Raw genomic sequence first — 22,799 nt, forward strand, 5'->3', positions numbered from 1 at the left:
ATGAGCGTGTGGTAACTGGGTGGAGGGTCTATCACTTGCTGACACACTGGTCAAGGGTTATTCATTGAGTATGTTACCAATGTGGTCACATCGGTCTTCTCTGAAAAAAATGGTTTGCATGGCACTCTCATGCTAAAGTTGTCTTCTCTTTTTATTTTACAGGTCTGTGCATTCTCTCTCCACCACCCCCCATGTTTGTTTCTATGTACAGCCAGCCCACCTCCGCACCCACTTCGCCCCCTAAGCTTTACAAGAAAACATCCAAACATTTTAGCATCAGCATCCCAAATTTATTCTCCAGCAGCTGTGTCTGGGTGGGAGAGGATAAAGGAAGGGGGTGGGGAATGAGAAAGTCCCAGAAAGTTGCAGGCACTGCGGAGGACAAGGGCTGTGTGTGTGTGTGTGTGTGTGTGTGTGTGTGTGTGTGTGTGTGTGATTCCGACCAAGGCTGGAGCCATGCATGGGGCAGGTGAGCAGTGAGGGATTCTGGAACAAGTCTAGAACAAAAGCTGACTGAGAAAAGTAGGGGGAAAGAATTCTTGGTGCATGCCAGGAATCCCCAGAGCATGGAAGGGAGGTGGTCTGGAACGCTGAGCCCAGACTTCCACTTAACTCTAAAACTGAAGTGGAGGTAGGAGGAGCCTTGAAGGATGCGGGGAGCAGATCTGGAATCTTAGTCTGGAGCAGGCAATCTCATGAGACTATTTTCCCCAGAGTGGTCTAGGGAGAGAGAAGGCATAAAACTACCAAGTGGGGTTTCTTGGGAAGAGTTGGAACAGTATCCAGATGTTGGGGGTGGGGGAAAAGAGGGCTTAGCACAACGGAATCTAGAACACAGAAAGGCTCTAGAGACTCTTTGAGTTTAAAATGCCAGCAATGCTGGGAAACAGCGTCTAGAACTCGTTGGGGTGCGTGAAAGAGGCCAGAGGCTAGGTGGGTTAAGAGACCTAGAATTCGGACTAGAGAGGGTAGATGGGTGTTACAGCCGGCTTGGCGGAGGGAGCACTGGGGACACCTAGCGGCAGGAGATGAGATTACATGACAGGCACGGGCACAGGGCTTGTGGGGCTGCGGGCATCTGGGTGCACGAAGTCCGGGTTCACATAAGTAAAGCCCTGGAAATCAGCTTGGTCGATGCTGGCTAGGACCAAGCGGTCTGGCGGGGTCAATGCTGGCGCTGCCCGCGTGAAGAACTTGTCAAAGTTTTCGCCACTGCGGCCACACTGTGATACGAACGAATGGAAAATTAAGCCCTGATAATCAGAATCTATGCACATCCCCGTGGTCTTTGTTCGTCCCTTTAGGAGCATCTCTGCAGAAGGGCCCCCCACCTACACACACAAGTTTTGAAGCTCGGGAGCCCCAACTTCCAGGGACCGGAGTTGGGGGGGCAACTGACCGGACGTGGTCTGAAAGGAGGCGCAATTTCCAGTCTCTCCAACCTCTCCCAATCGATCCAACGGAAAAAGCCGTGAGCTCGGATGATGGGTTCCCCATCTGGCCCGGAGCCCAGGCGTTTTCCTGGGTGCTTGGTCAGGAACTGTGGAAAGCACACAGACAGGACCTGTCAGATAGCTCAGCGAGTAAAGGCACTTGTCACCATGTCTGATAGATGATCTGAGTTCGATCCCTAGGACCCACACGTTTGAAGGGAAAAAATTACTCCTTAACATTGTCCTTTGAACTCCACATCTGTGTTCTGATGTATATGTGTGTGCGCACACACAAATCAATAGACTAAAAATTAAATTTAAAATGCTTTTAAAAATCAAGTGTGGTGGTAAAAGGGTCAGAGAGGGGGAAATGGAGACATAGGAAAAACCCAAAAAAAGGAGGAAGAGATGGGGAGAACTGGAAGATCTCCTATGGGCCATGCAATTTCTTCTGCATCAACCAGGGAGAAGAAACTGAGGCTCACAGTTTGGATGACTCAGCAAGACTCATGAAGAAAAACGTCATGGGGATTAGGGGTAATCTGACCCATCCAGCTCTAGAAAGACAGGCTTTGCCCTTTCAACATTTCCTGCTGTGGGTCAGGGTGAGGCAGAGGCCATTCTTGGTCTGGGATGCCAGTGAGGTAGCAAAATATTGTTCAAAACGACTTTTGCAGAAGATGGCTGTAGGAAGGTTTGAGTGACAGGAGGCTTTTTTCTAAAAGAGATGGCCACCGAGGTATACGGGCTATGGGTCTGAAAAAGCTGGGAGTTGGAGTTCTTACCCCTTTGCAGATGGCCACAGCTTCCCGGGAAAGTGACTTGGGATAGGTGACAGTTTGTTCCATGATGGCTTGAAACAACTCCTCCTCATCTTCCCCATCAAAGGGTGGCTTTTAAAAAGGAGGCAGAATTAAGTCAGAGGCTTGAGAGGCTGCCTTTGCCAAAACTTCAATATCCACTTCAAACCAAAGCATCCTGATAATGCAGCCCCACCTCTCCCCTGTGGCCACCTGCCATGGATAAAAGCAAGAAAACGACTCCATTTTCATCTCTAATTCCTCATCATACATGCCCTAGCTCTGTGCATCACTCTACTGTCTGGCTCTCTTTTTCTGCTATGTAAATCACTGGCAATACGTCATCTAAGCGGGGAGGGGATGCAGGAAAGACTGGAAAGGATTATCCTCACTGAATAAGTGGCTGAGACTCCTGTGATTAGGAAAGGCAATACAATGTGAAGGTTTTGTTTGTTTGCTTGTTTGTCTGTTTGTTTTAAGACAGGGTCTTTGTAGCCTAGGCTATGACTTCCAAAGATGGCCCTGAACTCCTGATTCTCTTATGTCTGCCTCTTAAGTGAAGTGCTGGAGGTACAGGCAGTGGATACCACATACAGTTATCTCATTTTAAAACAACATTCCATGTGCATACTGTGGCTTCACACTATTGTAGCCATTGATATGGTTCAGGCTGCTAAAGAGATTCACAATGAAAAGTAAACAAAAACCAAACCATGGTAGTTAAAACAATGCTTCAGCACCACGGACAGCACCATGTTAAACACACACACACACACACCAGCTTCCTAGCAGATCAGCGCATGTGGAGAGCCTTTGAGGGCTGCTCCGCAGGAATCTGACATTGGCTGAGGACGGAAATGGGCCCAGGCAGGAATCTGACATCAAGGGCAAGACAAAGAAGTAAATGCAGGTAGGAATCTTAATCGTAGGGTGGAACAAAAGAAGTAGGCTTCAGGCATGAATATGACTTTGGGCAAAAAGGGGAAGTAGGCTCAGATATCTTGATCATCCTGATAAGCCCAAAGGAAGAGTGATTACAGGAGTGATCATGTACTTTGTTTATTGTCTTCCTAGCTCCTTGACTATCTGTGTTTATTGTCTTGCTTGTTCCTCATTGTACTTCCCACCCTTAATAATACTTGCATGTAATTAAAATGGTATAAAAGCGGATTGGGAAAAATTAAACCTGCCTCAACCTCAGAACTGACTGGGGTCATGCTACAATGTTGTCTAATTATCTTTTTTCTTTTTAATCCTCACTCTTGCCCTGGAGAGCCTGTTGACTGACTGAGAGGGGTTGGCCAAACATGTTTTCTTAGACTGGACTGACTACCTTTCCATCCTGCTCCTACTAGAATAATGCCACATTAAAAAAAAAAAAAAAAAAAAAGGGACAGCTGGGCGTGGTGGCACACGCCTTTAATCCCAGCACTCGGGAGGCAGAGGCAGGAGGATTTCTGAGTTCGAGGCCAGCCTGGTCTACAAAGTGAGTTCCAGGACAGCCAGGGCTATACAGAGAAACCCTGTCTCGAAAAACCAAAAAAAAAAAAAAAAAAAAAAAAAAAAGGGACACCCAACTCTACAGAGCCATTAGTTAAGCTAACATTCGGTACTTTGCCTTACCTGTCCTGCCAGCATCTCATACAGCAGGACCCCGAAAGACCACCAGTCGACAGACTTCCCGTAGGGCTGATAGGCAATGATCTAAAAGAGGAAGAGAAAGCAGAGAGGGTAACTTTTGTGGAGACAGGGTCTCACGTAGTTCAGGCTAGCTTTGAACTATGTGTCGGAGGATAATCCTGAACTCTCCTGCCTCCACCTCCCTAGTGCTAGGAATACAGAGATTGCTCTCTAAGATTGCAGGGTTCCAGCGGAGCATGGTGGCGCACACCTTTAATCCCAGCACTTGGGAGGCAGAGTCAGGTGGATCTCTGAGTTCGAGGCCAACCTGGTCTACAAAGTGAGTTCCAGGACAGCCAGGGCTACACAGAGAAACCCTGTCTTGAAAAAACCAAACCAAAAAAAAAAAAGACTGCAGGGTTCCTACGGCCTCTCTCTCTCTCTCTGGATCCTGACCCACTTCAAGAACTTTCCACTCTGATTATTTTTTTTTAGCAAGAGTTTCACCCTTTGGAAAATCTAGGAAACAATGTATATATTTACAAACTTCCTTAACTGTAAATATATAAATTCCACGTGATGACTGGAATTCAATTCCTATAACTCACATAGTGGGAAGAGAAATCTCCCTAAAGTTGTTCTTTGACCTCAATACGCAAGCTGTTACATGTACACACACACAAACGCATTGCTTTTCTAAAGCAGAGAGAAATTAAATTAGCCCCACAAAGTTTTTCTCTCACCTCCACATATATGCTATGACATGTGTGCCCATGAATACACAAAATTATTTTGTGTATTAAAATATTATTAAATTAATTATAAATTTAATATTTTAGAGCCTACCTAAGGATCAAGTCTTAAGTATCATCCATATAGAATATTTGGGTAACCACATCTTCTGTTTGAATGCTAAGTATACAGAGCTAAATCTTTTTCTTTTTTCTTCTCCCTCCCTCCCTCCCTCCCTCCCTCCCTCCCTCCCTCCCTCCCTCCCTCCCTCCCTTCCTCCCTTTTTCCCTTCCTTTTTTCCCCCTTTCTTTCTTTCTTTCTTTCTTTCTTTCTTTCTTTCTTTCTTTCTTTCTTTCTTTCTTTTTCTTTCTTTCTTTCTTTCTTTTGGTGGGGGTTGAGGTTTGAGACATGATTTCTCTGTGTAATAGCCCTACTTGTCCTGGATCTTACTCTGTAGACCAGGCTGGCCTCAAACTCACAAAGATCTGCCTGCTTCTGTCTCTCTAATGCTGGGGTTAAAAGTGTGCATCACCAGGCTTGACTAAACCTCATTTTAACTCATTTTCTTTATCAATTTACTGAGAAGAATATATGCATGCCATGGCTTCTGTGTGGCACAAAAGACTTTCAGGAGCCAGTGTCTGCTTGCAGTATGTGGGTTCCTGGGATAAAATGCAAGTGATCAATTAGTCCTGGCAGCAACTACATTACCCACTGAGACATCTGGCTGCCCCTCAGGGTGACTTTTAAAGACTAGAGAAACATTTCTTGAGACAAGACCTCATGAACTCAGGTTGGCTCTCTATGTAGACAAGGATGACCTGAACTTCTAATCTTCCTGCCTCCATCTCCTACATGTTAGGATTACAAGAGTGAGCTACCATAGCTGATTCAATTGTTTTCTCATCCCTTTTAATTTCTGGTTTTCTCCCAAGACAGGGTCTCACTAGATATCTCCAGCTGTCCTCACCCAAACTGCAGATTCTTCCAGTTCAGCCTAGTGAATGCTGAGGCAGAAGATACTGTGGAACAGACCCTGGCTGTCCTGGACTGTCTTTGTAGACCAGGCTGTCCTCCAACTCACAGAGATCCACCTCCCTTTGCCTCCGGAAGTGCTGAGATTAGGGTGTGTGCCACCACACTTGCCTGAGACAAGAGATTTTTAAACCTGAATAATTCTAGCCTCAATAACCCAGAGTCAGAGTCAGGATTGTATGTGTATTCTTTCTACCTTGTGGCAGTGAGTTCAGATTACCAGGAGGGTTTTCGACCAGTGGCACTGATTACTTGGGTCCTAGCACTAATCTACAATAAAGGTCAAGAGACAGCACTCCCACTCAGTACGATGGCCTCCACAGCTTAGTAAAGCCAGTGCAGGCTTACTACCTTCAGAATGTAAGCTCCAGCCTCTTTACAACATTGAAAATATCCAAGTATTAACCACAGTGTTGGTGCCTGCCTTTAATCCCAGCACTCTCAAGGCAGAGGCAGGCAGATCTCTGTGGGATTGAGGCAAGCCTGGTCTACACAAGAAGCTCCAGGACAGCTAGGACAATCTCACAGAGAAGCCCTATCTCAAAAAAACCAAAACAAATCAAACAAACAAACAGGAAAAAGGTAAGAAAATAAAGGAAGAAAAGAAAGAAAGAACAAAAGAGAGAAAGAAAAGAAAGAATGAAAGAAAGAAAGTGAGAGAGAGGGAGAGAGAAAGAAAGAAAGAAAGAAAGAAAGAAAGAAAGAAAGAAAGAAAGAAAGAAAGAAAGAAAGAAAGAAAGAAGGAAGGAAGGAAGGAAGGAAGGAAGGAAGGAAGGAAGGAAGGAAGGAAGGAAGGAAGGAAGGAGAGGAAGATTCAAGCGTCAGTTTTCTGTTCCTTTGGGACGTTCAGGGGTCTGGCCGTGCCCTCTCAGAGTGTCAGGAGGGTGATCTGCTGACACTATAGAACAATGGGTAAGTTGAAGGCCTGTGTTCAATCCCAGTATTAGGGGAAAAAGTATGAGGTGCATAGGCTTGGGGTACAGCTTAGTAAAGTATTTCTTTCCCCAGGATACATGAAAACCTGGGTCTGAACCCTAGTAACACATAAAGCCAGGTGTGTTCTCGAATGTCCGCTGCTATCCCAGCACTAAGGCGAGATACAGGCAAGAAGGACCACAAATTCAAGGTCATCTTCATTTACACAGTGAGTTTGAAGCCACCCTGGAAAACGTGATACTCTGTTTTAAAAACAGAATGAGGACTGTAGGGATAGCTCGGTGATTAAAACTACTTACCACATAAGTATAAGGGCCAGCATTTGCATCCCCAGAACCCATACAAATGCCAGGTGGGTGTAGCAGGCCACCTGTACTCCAGCCTCAGAAAGAGGAGGCAGAAGATCCTTAGTGCAAACTAGCTAGGGAGATCAGGATATCAGCAAGCTCTGAGTTTGACTGAGAGAATTTACCTCAATGAATAAAATGGGAGAGTAGCACAGGACTCCTAACACAACCCTGGGCCTCCGCAAGCATGCACAAATGTGCCCACACACATGAAAACATGTACACACATACATACTACATACACACACATGTAAAAATCAACGACAAAGCTATAATGTACTGTTTATCAATGAGCTGCCGTTCAATTCTGTACTAAAGGGTAAACCCCACCCAACCAGCATACAGAAGACACAAAGCCTTATAGTAGGCAGAGTGTTCTCAAGCCTGCCCACTCAAAACACACTAGAAATAGTCTCCACCTTCTCTACTTTGGAATAGTGTGTGTTCTACTCACACTCCTACAAGCCAATCATACTCATGGACGCTATTCATCCTCAAGTCCTGCTTGCTTTACTCATTTGGGGTAGGCAGATCTAGCCCACTGTGAGTGGCACCATTCCCTAGGTAGGGAACCCTGAAGGGTATGGATGGTATAGAGTGTGTGAGCTGAGCACTAAACGCATGTCATTTCATTGCTTTCTTCTCTTAACATGATGTGACCAGTTCTTTGACTTCAAGTGCTTCAAGTTCATATCAGCCTCCCCGGTCAGGGCACTGGTAGAGACTACCATAGGTGGGAGCTGGTAAGACACCCACAAATTAAGGACAAGCCTACTATGACTACTAGACAGTGGCACCCACTGAGAGATGCCCACAGAGGAGCAGGCTCAGAGTTACCTCAGGGGCTATGTAGTCTGGGGTGCCACAGAAGGTGCGGGTTGTGGACCCAGGGAAGACATTCTCTTTACACATGCCAAAGTCTGTGATCTTGATGTGTCCTTCAGCATCCAGCATCACATTATCCAACTTGAGGTCCCTGGAGAACGAGAGTACAAGGAAGGATAGAGTTTTCTTTCTTTTTTTTTTTTATTTATTTTTTTTATTAGGTATTTTCCTCCTGTACATTTTCAATGCTATCCCAAAAGTCCCCCATACCCACCCCCCCAATCCCCTACCCACCCACTCCCCCTTTTTGGCCCTGGCGTTCCCCTGTACTGGGGCATATAAAGTTTGCAAGTCCAATGGGCCTCTCTTTGCAGTGATGGCCGACTAGGCCATCTTTTGATACATATGCAGCTAGAGACAAGAGATCCAGGGTACTGGTTAGTTCATATTGTTGTTCCACCTATAGGGCTGCAGATCCCTTTAACTCCTTGGGTAATTTCTCTAGCTCCTCCATTGGGGGCCGTGTAGGATAGAGTTTTCAATGTCAACTCGATATAATCCACTATCTCCCAGGAAGAGAGTCTCAAGGAGGGATTATCTGGATCAGGTTGGCCTGTGGGCAAGTTTGTGGAGGACTTTCTTCATTACTTTAATTGAGGTAGGCAGACCTAGTCGACTGTGGGTGGTATCACTCCGCAGGCAAGAAAGTTTACGGACTTTGTAATCTGAGCACTAGCTTTGTGAATTAATCCATTGTTCTCTGCTCTTTGTTTGCTTGTTTTGAGGCAAGGTTTCTCTGTGTAGCCCTGGTTGTCCTACAACTTGCTCTGTAGACCAGGCTGGCTTCAAACTCAGAGATCCACCAGCTTCTGACTCCCAAGTCCTGGGATTAAAAACATGAGCCACCACTTCAGGGCATGTTCTCTGCTCTTAACTGTGGATATAAATAGCTGCTTCGAGTTTATTTTACTTTGATTTCCCCTCAATGATGGAAACTGTGAGCCAAGCCAAATGCTTCCTCCCTTTGGCTGCTGCTGCTGTAGTTGTTTTGGTTTGATTTTTGGTTCAAAAAATAAGTTTGTGTGTGTGTCCAGATGCCTGGAGTGGGGCATAAGCATACATGTCATATCTCTGGTAGCTGGGGTTTCAGGCAGTTGTGAGCAACCTGATATGGGTGTTGAGAACCAAACTTAGGTCCTCTTCAAGGGCAGCATCCAACCTTGCTGAAGCCACCCTTCCAGGTCCCTTGTAGTGTACTTTAGCACAGCAATAGGAAACAAAGCCCTAGGCAACTATGTTCAACAATCTGGAGCTGTGCATTGGAATCCCATCCCCTACAGGCACCCATTTTCCCTCTCCAGAGATTGTTGGGGCTACTGACCTGTAGATGATGCCCTGGTTGTGAAGGAAGAAGAGGCCTATGGCGATTTCCGCAGCGTAGAATCTGGATGAGCACATGGCAAGTTAAAAGGTCAATAACAGGATCACTCCTTCCACCTCCCACTCCCTTCACCGTTGCTGAGACTTACGCTGCATGGGGCTCCTTAAACTTGCCCAATTGCTGAATGTGGTACATTAAATCGCCCCCAGTGACGTACTCCATCACAAAATACAGGCGGTCCTAAGGAGGAGGTGGTGTGGCTTAGTGGCAGGGACACACCCACATCTGAACAGACAAGCTCCTTTTTCTTTTCTCTTCTTTTCTCTTCTTTTGAGACTGGATTTCTCAGTGTAGCTCTGGCTGTCCTGGAACTAGCTCCGTAGACCAAGCTGGCCTCAAATGCCTGTCTCTGCTTCCTAAAGCTGGGATTAAAGGCTGTACCACTGACATCCCCCCTCCCCAACACACACACACACACACTGGCGCCTTTTTTTTTTTTTTTTTTGAGTGTTTTGCCTGCATATATGTATGTTACCACATGTTGTGCCTGGTGCCTTTTAAGGTCAGAAGAGAGCATTGGGTAGCCTGGACCTGAAGACTCCAATCACTATAAGCCACCACATGGATACTGGGAACTGAACCTGAATCCTTTGCAAGAGCAATAAATGTCTTTAAGTGCTGGGCCAACTCTTTAGCTCCAAGAGAGAGATGTGTAACTTAAACCCACTGTGTAACGGACAATAACCTTAAACTCGTGATCCTCCTGCCTTTATCTTCCAAGTGCTGGGATTACAGAGCTTTCTACCATAGCCATTTATGAACAGCTCTTTCCTCCTGCCCATTGGGAACAGACTTGGAGACCTCTTGATCCAACCAGCCAGTGATCTAGAGGAACTGGACAGGTATATAGGAAAGGTCCAAGATTCTAATCCTGGATCCTCAGCATCTCCTCAGACTTATTTTTGCTACTCTAATAAACTAGTTTTCTAAGCAATCCACAGGACTTGACTAAAATCCAAGTCAGGCTTCAGTTGAAACCATTAGTCTGTTTTTTAAAGCAGGTGAATTGTAGATGATGTATGAGTTATGTGTGCATGTGTGGGGTCAGAAGGCAGAGGACACCCATCTCTCTCACTCTGTCTTATTTCCTTGAGATAGAGTCTGTTATTGAGCTCAGAGTTAAGGTGACCCTCAGTAAAGACCCAGTGACACTCTGGGAACATCTCCACCCCCAGCACATCAGCATTCATGAAGCAACATCTGGCTTTTCACGTGGGTGATGGGTATTCAAACTCAGGCCCTCTGGGGTTCTTACCCACTAAGGCATTTCTCTGGCTCTGACTATTATTACAGACCCTCACTCTGTGGGCCAGGGTAAGCTCAGGCTCATGGCAATACTCCTGCCTCTGCCTCCCAGGTGCCAGGATGACAAATATGTGCTGCTACGTGGTTTTTGCTCAGACCAAGGAAAGTGAAGCCATGCCCTCTCCAAGCCCTGAGGATTCTAACTTCTTGCACAATCCCTCACTCTCAGGGAAATACTCTTTTATGACTCGTCCATCAGTCCAAATCCAAAAGTGATGCGCTCACCCTGGAAGCCCAATCACTCTTGCCATGTCCAATTAAAATAAGACAACCCTAAGAGCTGGGGACAGGATTTGGTCAGGGGATGCTTGCCTAGCTTGTCCTGCTGACACAGAGCCCTGGCTTTGATCCTTAGCACCGGGTAAACAGGCTCACCCTCAGGAAAAGATTTACATCTAAGTCATTAGACTTAAAACCACGGAACACTAGCTATAGGCATTGGAAATTGAGCTCACAGGAATCACAAAGGTACTGACCATAACCTCTCAGATCCCATCCTCTGGCCGTGTCCCTAAACAGCACCAGCCTCCCCACCACACTGGATCCTACCTGTATGGCACATTCATTCATTTTATAACTTACTTTGAGTTTTGTGAATGTGGGGGACTTAGATGTGCACGAGCACAGGTAGCCTCAGAGACCAGAGCATTAAGTCCCCTGGTGCTATCCCCTGGTGCTAGAATTACAAGTGGTTATGAGCCACAGCGCAGGAGAACCAAACTCAGCTCTTCTGCAAGAGCAGAATGGTTTGGGGGTTTTGGGTTTTTTTGGGGGTTTTTCGAGACAGGGTTTCTCTGTGTAGCCCTGGCTGTCCTGGAACTCACTTTGTAGACCAGGCTGGCCTTGAACTCAGAAATCCACCTGCCTCTGCCTCCCAAGTGCTGGGATTAAAGGCGTGCGCCACCACGCCCGGCTAGTCTTTTTCACTAAGGCATTGCGCATTCATTTTGTTTTGTTTTGTTTTGTTTTGTTGACACAGAGTGTCACTATACAGCTCTGGCTGACCTGGACCTTGCTCTGTACAGTAGGTTGGCCTCTAACTCAGAGAGAACCACCTGCCTCTGTTTCATGCATTCTGGGATTAAAGGCGTGTAGCCATCACCCCCAGCCTCATTCATTTATCTTAGTAACGTATCTTTGTTTGCACATGTGTGTGGTTACAAGCTGCATATGGAGTGGGAGACTGTGTGAGCCCAAGCATCCCACGTGGTGATCTCTTATTACCTTGGAATGGGGTCTTTCACTAAACTGGATGCTCACCAAAATATCAAGGCTGGGTATCCAGAGAGCTCTTGGGACCTACTCCTCTCTGACCCCCAATGCTGAGGTTAGAGAACACACAGCCAAGTCTGGCTTTTTAAGCGAGGACTGGGACTCAAACACGGGTCCTCATGATTCGAAGGCTAGCACTCTTACCCACTGGGTCATATCTCAGTGACTCCACTGACCACACTCTGACCTCAGCCTTCTAACCCATGACCCCAGCCCCGCTTCCTCACCGGAGTCTGAAAGGTGGAGTGAAGCTGCGTGAGAAAGTGTGGCCGGCCTCCAGGACCTCGGCCTCCCAATGCCAGCACACGCTTCTCTACGAGGGTGCAGTCTACATCGTCATCCTGGACGATGACGTCTTTCTTCAGTATCTTGATGGCATAGAGTTCATCGGAGCCTCTGCGCTCTGCCAGCATTACCTGCAGAGAGAGGTCGGAAAGGGCAGGTCCACTTGAGAAACTCGCTGTTGCAGGACCCTGTGCTATGCTTCACCCAGAAGACAGGATCAGAGTCTTCCCCTCTCAGGGGACTGGTTGTCCTGAAGTGCATCTACTTCTCTCAAGAAAAGTATTGGCGGGGCTGGTGAGATGGCTCAGTGGGTAAGAGCACCCGACTGCTCTTCCGAAGGTCTGGAGTTCAAATCCCAGCAACCACATGGTGGCTCACAACCATCCGTAACGAGATCTGGCTCCCTCTTCTGGAGTGTCTGAAGACAGCTACAGTGTACTTACATATAATAAATAAATAAATCTTAAAAAAAAAAGTATTGGCACATACAATTTTATTACACTTATTCATTATGGGGATGCCTGTGTGTCGAAGTCAATAACAATTTGGGGGAGTCAGTTCTATCATTTTACCACAAGATCTTGGGCATCAAACTCAGGTACTCTAGCTTGGTGGCAAGTGCCTTTATCTCTTGGTGGCAAGGGCTCTTGCCTGCTGAGCCATCTTGCCAGCTTAGCATTGAGACGTTTATAGTGGAAATCTCCAGATACTCCAACTTAAGCTACCTCCATTTAGGGACGCAGGAGCCCTCAGTTGAGTCACCCACCCAAACTCCCTCCCTATGGAATAGAAATCCAACCTCTCTGCAGACCTTCTCCCATCCCCCACGATCCCCAGAAATCTGACCTTCCCAAAACTGCCTTTCCCTAGAACCATGAGGAAGCTGAAGTCAGAGATATGCAGGCGTCCTGGGCTGGCACCAAAGAAGCATCGCTTGGAGTCCGTAGGACTGGGGGATGGAGAAGGGATGGGGGAGGAAGAGGGGCCCATCCGCACTCTCTGTGAGAAAGGAGAGAGAGAGAGAGAGAGAGAGAGAGAGAGAGAGAGAGAGAGAGAGAGAGAGAGAGAGAGAGAGAATCCAGAGACAGTCAGAATCTGGAGATATTCCTATATTCCTAAGAGGCTCAGCACCCAAAAATAAAAAAGACCAAGAGAGATAGAATAGAGAAAAAATGGCATTAGCTTCATTCTATACTTAGCTTAAGAACTATCTCTGGCCGGGCGTGGTGGCGCACGCCTTTAATCCCAGCACTCGGGAGGCGGAGGCAGGCGGATTTCTGAGTTCGAGGCCAGCCTGGTCTACAGAGTGAGTTCCAGGACAGCCAAGGCAACACAGAGAAACCCTGTCTCAAAAAACCAAAAAAAAAAAAAAAAAAAAAGAACTATCTCTGGCTAGGCTCACCGGTAACCCCAGCAATAAAGAGTCTGAAGCAGGAGTATGGAGACTGTAAGATCAGTATGGGCTATACAGGAAGACCTTATCTCTGAAAATGAGAGAGAGACAGACAGACAGAGACAGAGAGAGACAGACAGACAGAGACAGAGACAGACAGAGAGACACACAGAGAGAGGATGAGAACAGACACAGTAAGAATTTAGGAAAGGGAAGGAATAAGGAAGGGCAAGAGGGATTGTAGAAGGGTAGGAGGGAGGAAGGGATTCTCTAGCCTTAACTAATGGCTAGAATTCTGGTCTACAAATTTTCACCTACTAGTCTCTAAACTGGAACTCCTTGAGGGATTGGCCAAAATCAGTGGGATCTCATTCCCAGGTTTCCTGGAGGTAGGGCCTCAGAACATGGACTTGAAACAAGATCCAAGTTGAGACTGCCTGCTGTTCCTCTGGGAACCACACTGGGTGATCAGTGGGGGTGGGGGTGGGAGACTCTCTTGATCTTTTCTTGCCTGAGCCCCTGAGCGGTTGAGGGGGTGGGGTCCCACGACTGGACTGCCAGTTGCCACACATGTCCCTCTATACTCACTGCCATTCTTTCTGATATGTTCTCTGCTCTGCAGGCAGAAGTACCAATTTAAAAATAAATAAATCAGGTCATGTCTTCCCTTTGCTTCAAAGGCTCTAACAGCTTCTGTGTATTAAGATTTTATTCCCTACAGCTTCAAAACCAGGCTCTGATGGCATTCCTCTTCCCTGTTCCTCTTCTTCCGCGATACAGACCCTGGCCTCATTCACTTGGTTCTCTATCTCCCCTCAAGGTCTTAGGAGGTGATACTGAGTCATCTTGAAGCCTGTCCTGTGCCATCTCCTGCAAACTGTTTCTCAAACCTTCTTTAGACCAGAATCAAGTATCTCCTTTACAGGTTTCTCCTGATGGTTTTATCAGGGTCAGATGCCTCTCTTGAGGCCCCTGTGCAGCATGGACAGCTCCTGCATGACCCTGAGTAATTATCTCTCTGTCCCTGTGAATGCCTGCTTACTCCCTGCCAGATCCTATGCAGGAGCCTGTTTGCTCTCTCTCTCTCTCTCTCTCTCTCTCTCTCTCTCTCTCTCTCTCTCTCTCTCTCTCTCTCTCTCTCTCTCTCTTTGGTTTTTCGAGACAAGGTTTCTCTGTATAGCCCTGGCTGTCCTGGATCTCACTCTGTAGACCAGGCTCGCTTCGAACTCAGAAATCCGCCTGCCTCTGCCTCCCGAGTGCTGGGATTAAAGGCGTGCGCCACCACGCCCAGCACCTGTTTGCTCTCAAACCTGGAGCAGAGCTGGGCTTCAAGGGAAAAAAATGCTTATGTATCTGTACATGAATACGTAAATGAATATGTGCAGATATGATAGATGGACATGCATACAGATGGATGGATGGTGGGAGGGAGGAATACAGAAAGACAGAAATACAGACAGAAAGACAGAAAGAAGCGGGAGAACAGAGTCTTTGCCTGTCTTTTGACAAGATCTCCAGTAGCCAAGACCAGCCTCAAACTTGCCGTGTAGCTGAGGATGACCCTGAGCCCCAGCTCTGCCTGCCTCTACTTACCAAGCGCTAGGATTGCAGATCTAAGCCATCCAGCCTGGCTTCAAGAAGCTTTTACTATAGGGTGTGCTCTTTTGAAGATACGTAGTCTGACCTTCTAGACTTGGGACCCAGCCACCAACTGGGACTCTCCATAACCTTGTCTACAATGTAAGTGTTATACATACAATTTCCAGTAGCTAGAGTTAGAAAGCGTCAGTGGGTAACCTATGCAAATTAGAACAGTACCTGGAACTCACCTTTTTACCCAGTACTGGGATCTGACCTGCTAAAGAATAAGCACCTACAGCCTGGGGTTTCTCTCCAGCCCTCTGGGGAACCTTTATATGGTGCTGGTGAGTGAATACGGGTCTGTCTGTCTGTCTGTCTCTCTCTCTCTCTTTTTCTTTTTCTTTTCTTTCTGAGACAGGGTTTCTCTGTGTAGCCCTGGCTGTCCTGGAACTCACTCTGTAGACCAGGCTGGCCTTGAACTCAGAAATCCGCCTGCCTCTGCCTCCCAAGTGCTGGGATTAAAGGCGTGCACCACCACTGCCCGGCTCTTTCTTTCTTTCTTTCTTTCTTTCTTTCTTTCTTTCTTTCTTTCTTTCTTTCTTTCTTTCTTATCATCCATTTTGAGAGAGAGCCTCACACTGTCGCTCCTTCTGGCATGAAACCCATTTTGTAGCTCAGTAACTCATTATGTAGGCAACAGTAGCCTTGAACTCATACCAATCCTTCTGCTTCAGCCTCCTCGGTGCTGGGACTATAGGTCTGTACTACCAAGGCTATCAAGGATTCTTGTGCATTTCACTACTGTTCTACCCAACCAGAACCCAGCCCAGAATCTGTCACATAATAGGTCTGCACTTGTAATACTAATGGTTGCTTACTGATCATGGAAACAGCTGTGGACAATACCACACACAATCATATAAAATCATTGGTATTCATCAACTAAGCAGTTAGTCCACACTGGGTAAAGTGATACATTCTGTGACCCCAGCACTAAGGAGAAGGAGGCAGGAAGATCAGAAGTTTAAGGTCAGCCTCAGCTACATAGTGAGTTTGAGGCCAGCCTGGGGTAATCTCACAATCATCTTATATACAACACAGCTCGGCCCAGAACTCTTCCTTATTGCTTGGCTTAAAACGTTTTCATCATCCTCTTGAGAGATGACAAGGCTTCCTCTCTGAAGCCACCTCCTTCCCTTCCCACACTGCCCTTGATCCAACTTTACTGTCTTTGCTGCTCCCAGCTCCTGTCTGGCTCCTACCTCAGCTCACACACATCCCACCCTCTGCTGCAAGGCCCTCCTCTGGGGATCTTCACTCATTGTCTTGCTTCATTTACACCTGTACCCAGCAGTCCCTTTCTTAGGGAAGCATTCTTACTGCAAGCTCACACATTATCAGCAGAATTCCCAGTGCTTCTCAAAGAAGACAGTAGTATTACCAAAAGCTTTCCCAACGCTACTCAACGCTCATTGTTTTTCTTATCACCTAAGACATCCTAAGATGTCAAGCATTTGCTTGTTTTTTAATAATCAGAGGATTGAATCTGAAGTCTCATGGATTCCAGGCAGGTGCTCTACCACAATGCTACACCCCAGCCCCTCACTGGGGAATTCTAGGCAGGGGCTCTTCCACTGAGCCACACCCCTAGCCCCTCACTTGGGGATTCTAAATAAGAACCAACTGCTAAGTTATAATTACACACAGACACACACACACAGACACACAGACACACAGAAACACAGACACACACACACACAGACACACACACACACATTCCCTTTTGCTTTCATTTTGAGACAGGGCCTCACTAAGTTGCCTGAGCCATCCTTGAACTCATTCTATAGCTCAGGCTGCTGTTGAACTTACTCTGTAGATGGCAAGCCATGAACTTGTGCTCTTGCTGCTTCAGACTTCAGAGTAGCTGGGATTGCTGGCCTGCACTACCAGGCCAGGCTTGATTTATTTTGTATCAGGTCTTACATCATGGACAAGTTGTATGAAGGAGGAACTGTTTCATCATGTTGTCTGTTGCATAGAGATTCCCCCATGACTAGATCCTTGCCTTGTTACACAGAGATATGCTATCTTTTGAACCAGCAAAGGAGGGCTATTTACTGCCTCCCTCCCTTCCTCCTCTTCTTGTGTTCTTTCTCCTTCCTTCCATCTGCACACTCTAGGAAGTTGTCCTGACTCTTGGGCTGTACTGGCTCCCTGGTGCCTAAAGCTTTTTCCACCATCAAACACATTCCTGTTCTGATGTCTCAGGCTGTCTCTTTCATTAGAGAAGAGCCCCAGGGAATGGCCTGATTCTATGTTGGCACTATGCTTCAGGAAATAATGTTCAGTGAGGGAGTGTGAATGGATACAACAGTGCCCTGTCCTCAGAGAGACAGCAAAGCTCAAGGGGCAATTCAAAGAGAAGCCTTCACTGTCCGCTCACTCCTGAGGGTAGAATAATGCCTCCTCCACGGCTTTGAGGTTCCCTGACATACCTGTAATTGAGCTCAGATACCTATGATGGTGGCCCTGTCTCATACAGTCACTGACTTTATTAAACAAACACAAAGTAAGTGCTCAACATAAGTGTTCAGAATTGAATAAGGAATTGGGAAGATACATCCAAAGATACGAACCTCATACAATTCCAAGGGGTAATTGCAAGCCTGGAGGAAAAGAAAAGCCACAGTCAGAGCCCCTTGAACGGTTGGTAATCATCCTACAGCAAAGGCCCACAAGGGCCCTTAACACCCCAAAGCTATGGGGATAGAGAACTACAATTCCCACGAGACCCTGTGGCCTAGACCCCTAAGAGTTGAGGAAGGAGCCCTGGAGTCTTCTGGGAATTGTAGTCCCAGTGCCAGTAGTCTACCAGGGATACAGGGCAAAAGCCAGCTCTGTAGTTGGGGAGGCTGGGCTGGGCTCCCCTGGGGAAGCCAGTCAGTCGGTCAGGGTACCTCAAACTTCTGGAGGAGGCTGCAGTTGTCAGCATCGGCCACCGGTACATTGTAATATTCGCCCTCCTCCTGGTTCAGTAACTTGTACCTGACATACAGACGGAGACCAGGGCCGGGCAGGGATGGGAGAATCAGGGCACCCATGGGAGAGGCAAAGACATCCAAAGGGAGGTAAGTGACACAGAAAGACCGACACAGAGATGGAAAGAGAGAGAGAGTGAGATAAGAGAAGAGGGGAAAAGCTGGAGAGGAGAGAGGAGGATGCAGAGGAGGAAGAAGAGAAAGGGGGGGAGGCTATGCTGGAAGGTAAAAGGGGGAAAGATGGTGGCCTAAGAGAGACCACATATGGAGGGAGAAGGTGACACGGCCAGCCCAGCCTTGCTCCTCACCATCCATCCACAGGGGCCTTGAGTAGCTCTGAGACACCAAAGGACATGGCACCCATGAAGTCATTTCGGGATGTCCTATCCCAATCCCACACCTCCACACTGAGCCGGCGCTCTACATCCCCTGGCTTCAGGTTGCTGTGGGAAGGCAGAAGCAGAGTGAGGACCAAAGTCACAAAGTCACGGTGTCCCACTTCCTCACCCCAAGCACCTCTGACCCCAAGATTCGGCAGGCACAGATTATAACTATCACAAGCTCCCTCCCTCCCTCCCTCCCAAATTCTTGGCCCCTTCTCGTGGTTCTTTTCTCTCTTTACTCAGGGTTTCTGCATTCTTGTCCTGGCTCTTCTCTCTGTCCTTATCACTCCCCTACCATCGGCCCCTTCTCCCCTGCTCTTTCATTCTTTCCTTCTCTCCTCCTTCCCACCTTCCTCTCCCCCACACTTATCCCCTCCCTCCTTTTCTTTCTTTTGGCTTGTCTGTTTGTTTATCTGAGACAGAGTCTCTCTCTGTAGTCTGAGTGAGCGTTGAACTTGCCTCAGCCCCAACGTTGCTCCCTTTGCAGGCATGCACAACAACTCTCCCTGTGTCATTGCCTTTGTCTGCCTTTCCCTCTGTCCTTCTTTTCCTGGGCCCCTGTACTTCCTGTTCCCTTTGCTTCCTCCGGATTCTCCTCAGAACCTCCTGTTTTCTTTCTTGTTCTCCTCACTTATCCTGAGTGCCTATCTGAATATCCATTTACCTGTCAGCTTGCTCTCCCAATCTCTGTGCTTCCTTAGCAATTTAAATATTTTATACACATAGGACCAATTTGCCTGCATGTGCCTATGCACCAAGTGTGTGTCTGATGCCCGTAAAGGCCAGAAGAAGGGATCAGGTCCTTTGCAACTGGAGTCACAAGTGGCCATGCCTTGCAGGTGTTGGGATCCCAAGTCCCCTTCAAGAGTAGAACTCACTCTTAACTACTGAGCCACCTCTCCACCCTCTCTGTCTACTTCTTGTAAGTCTTGTCTTTCTAGTTCTCTACCTGTCCTCTGATCTCCTCATTCTGACAAGCAGGGCACACTGAAGGGAAGTAGCTACTCAGAGACCCGTCTCTTGGCTCCCTCTCTTTATCATCCCATTCCTGTCTCTTCTCCTGCCTCTTATTAGAGATGGACTCCATTCTGATACACCCCTCTCCCTGGCATCCTGGGTTTGTGTACTGCTAGGACTCTCTAATGCTTCTCTTTCTCAAATCACAACCCCAGAGCTCACAACACGAAGGTCTCGTTCCACACGGGATTCAGTGTGGCTTTCACTGTCTTTGTCTTCTGTTTTGTCAGGTTCCGAGGGTCCGGGATCAGCTTCAGTTTCACGTAGGGATCAGACAGGCCATTGGGGTCCATAGGAATGAGGTTCCGGGCCTCGCCAACTGAAGGGAGAAGGCAGGGAAGGATGGCTTGAATTAGAGACCCAAGAAATAGCTCCCAGCCTTCCCAGAGCCAGGAGTCAAAAACTGGGAATCACAGCCAGCAAGATGGCTCAACTGGTGGAGGTGCTGGCCACCAATCCTGATGATCTGAGATGGTATGAGAAAAACGGCTTAGAAAAGTGTGTGCACACATGCACACACACACATACAAATAGATAGATAAATGTTTGAAATAATAATAAGGGACCAAAGAGATGGCTCACCCATTAAGAGCACTTGTTTTGTTTTGGTTTTTGTTTGTTTGTTTGTTTGTTTGTTTTGTTTTGTTTTTTGAGACAGAGTTTCTCTGTATAGCCCTGGCTGTCCTGGAACTGTAGACCAGGTTGGCCTCAAACTCAGAAATTTGCCTGCCTCTGCCTCCCAAGTGCTGGGATTAAAGGCATGCACCATCACTGCCCGGCCCTTGTTTTCAAATGTCTGAGTTTGAATCCCAGCACCTACATGATGATTCACAACCATCTATAGCTCCAGTTCCAAGGAACTGACATCCATTTTTGGCCTCTATGGGCACCAATTACACACATGATGTTCACCCATACTCACACAGAAAAAAATAAATGGATCTAAAACTAAACTAAACTAAAACCCCAAAGAATTCAAGGTCAGCCTCCTTTCTCTGTGATTTATCTGTCTACCACCTATATCCAGGGCATAAGGCCTGTTGCATGGAGCATGTGCCCAGAAATCAGACTCAGTATCTTTCTGTCACTAGGACTCAAGAGTCTGGAGTCTGACTTTCTTGGGTAAGTCAGATCTTGACTCTCATCCCACCCTCTCAATGACCACTAATTGGAAATCTAGAGTTGGGATGGGGGCAATGGTAGATTGATTGATAAGCATGATGAATTCCAAGGTTCAATCCCCAGTACAGGAGGGCGGGAGACTTAGCATGTCTAGAAACTCAGCATTTGGAAAGTAGAGGCAGGCAGACAGGCCAAAGTTCGAAACCAGTCTCTGCTACACATCTAGTTTGAGAACACCTGGGCTATATGAGAGCATATCTGAAAGATCAAGGCTGAAGGCAGGTCTTCTGCCAGAAAGGGAATGAATGGATGGAGCCCGACACCAGAGTGGGGATGGAGTGAGGGATGTAGGCTGTGGTCTGTAGGAGGTATGCATTCTGGTTCCTGGTATGGAACACCCTGGATAAGTTCAGTCAACCTCAGTTCCAGGTTGGGGTGTGGCTAGTGAGGAGGCACAGCCTCACCAGTAATATGGATCTCATCCGACGTAGGAGCCCGGATTTCCAGTTGCAGACGTCCACGGCGCTCTGTGTGGTCCACACCGCAAAGGGAGGGCACGCTGCGCACACAGCGCCGGTGCACATTCATCTCACAGCCTGGTGGAACAAAACTGGGGATAGCATTTCAGGCCCAGGCCTTCACCAACCCCACCTTAGATCTCCCCTAAACCTCAGACATTGCACTGCGGCTGAAGGAGAGCACCCTCTAGCGCCTGATCTGGGCAGGGGCAGCAGACATCCTGCGGGGCACACTCACAGGAACATTTCATGCCCTGGTGCACCAGCCCGTAAAGGAGGGAACCACAGTGGTCGCAGAAGGTGGGACTGCTGTAGCTGTGTAGACGGAACTTGTGCTTGTTGCGAGGGTCCTAGGGAGCAGAGAAGAATCATTTAGGGACGTAGGCGCTGGAGGATTCTAAAATCCTAAGAGAGGTGACTTTTTAAACAATTTATTATTATTTTTGTGTATGCGTGTCTGCATGTGAGTGCAGTTGCAAGTTGAGGCCAGAAGAGGGCATTAGATCCCCCTGGAGCTGGATTTATAGGAAGTGTTGGAAACTAGACTAAGATCCTCCGGAAGAGAAGCAAATGTGCTGAACTGCAGAGCCATCTCTCCCACCTTGGGACTTTTTGGTTTTATTTTTAGACTTAAGAGTAGGGTCTTACTTAGTCCAGGCTGGCTTCAAACTCACAATGTAGTGAAGGATGACCTTGAGCTCCTGATCCTCCTGCCTCCAACTGAGATTGTAGGCATGGACCACCATGTGTAGCACAGAACTACCAAGAGAAAAATGTCTCTAGCTAGAGAGAAGCCTTTTAGCTTTTCTTCCTTTGGCCTTGCTCTCTGTCAGTTTTCTGCTCTATCTCATTCCTCTCAGTTTACATACATTCCCTGAGACCAGCACTGCATAAAAACAATTAGAAACCTGTCACATGCAGGGACTGGGGATGTCGCTCTATAGACTGCCTGTCTAGCATCCAAAGAACCTTCTGACTCCCAACACACCATAAATTGGATGTAGTGGTGCATGCAGGAGGGTAGGAGTTCAAGGTCATCGTGCACTGGCTGTGGGGTAGCTTCATGACCCTATTCCAAAAAACAAACAAACAAACAAACAAACAAAAAAAACAGAACAATAACAGAAACCCCTGTCACCTGACATCTTTCTTCCTAAAAGGAGGGAGATAGAATAGCAAGCACAGTAAATAATAAAAATAAATATCATGGTTAGACAAATGACTGTATTTGCTTTTGAGGGAAAATAAGCAGGGGTAAGGAAGCTTGGTGGTGCCAGTCTGCCATCCCAGCTTTTCTGAGGCAGGTAGATCAGAAATTCAAGGCTAGCCTCATCTACACAGAGAGTTCAAAGCCAGCTTGGGTAACTTAGTGACACCCTATCTAAAAACATTTAAAGGGGCTGGGAGTGTCTGTCACTCAGTGATAAAGCAGTTGTCTGCTATATATGAGGCTCTGGGTTTGATCTCAGTACTTCAAAGAGAAGCATTGGGTGGGGTTGGGAGAAGGCTGGAGAGATGGCTCAGTGGTTAAGAGCACTGACTGCTCTTCCAGAGGTTCTGAGTTCAAATCCCAGCAACCACATGGTGGCTCACAACCATCTGCAATGGGATCCAATGCCCACCTCTCATGAAGACAGTGACTCATATAAATAAAGTTAAATAAAAAATTTAAAATATAAAAATAAAAGAAGGGGTGGAAAGAAGTAAGGGGAGGAG

General features: G+C 47.2%; 1 protein-coding gene across 1 annotated transcript in view; it reads right to left on the reverse strand.

Annotated features, from left to right (window-relative positions):
• Window positions 1-268: 268 nt before the first annotated feature.
• The window catches only part of Prkcg (protein kinase C gamma), a 28,225-nt gene continuing 5,694 nt past the window's right edge, over window positions 269-22,799 (reverse strand). The window contains exons 4-18 of the mRNA XM_021166727.2: window positions 21,322-21,433; window positions 21,030-21,161; window positions 19,606-19,762; window positions 18,352-18,486; window positions 17,963-18,050; window positions 17,642-17,671; window positions 12,878-13,030; window positions 11,974-12,162; window positions 9,258-9,349; window positions 9,110-9,172; window positions 7,741-7,879; window positions 3,857-3,937; window positions 2,219-2,326; window positions 1,400-1,540; window positions 269-1,223 (exon numbers count right to left, since the gene is read on the reverse strand). Coding sequence (XP_021022386.1) covers window positions 1,035-1,223; window positions 1,400-1,540; window positions 2,219-2,326; window positions 3,857-3,937; window positions 7,741-7,879; window positions 9,110-9,172; window positions 9,258-9,349; window positions 11,974-12,162; window positions 12,878-13,030; window positions 17,642-17,671; window positions 17,963-18,050; window positions 18,352-18,486; window positions 19,606-19,762; window positions 21,030-21,161; window positions 21,322-21,433 — 1,809 coding nt within the window. The 3' untranslated portion in view covers window positions 269-1,034. The remainder of the gene's footprint in view (window positions 1,224-1,399; window positions 1,541-2,218; window positions 2,327-3,856; window positions 3,938-7,740; window positions 7,880-9,109; window positions 9,173-9,257; window positions 9,350-11,973; window positions 12,163-12,877; window positions 13,031-17,641; window positions 17,672-17,962; window positions 18,051-18,351; window positions 18,487-19,605; window positions 19,763-21,029; window positions 21,162-21,321; window positions 21,434-22,799) is intronic.

This window comes from Mus caroli, unplaced genomic scaffold (assembly GCF_978045245.1).
Source record: "Mus caroli unplaced genomic scaffold, Mus_caroli_1 scaffold_8, whole genome shotgun sequence".
Lineage (NCBI taxonomy): Eukaryota > Metazoa > Chordata > Mammalia > Rodentia > Muridae > Mus > Mus caroli.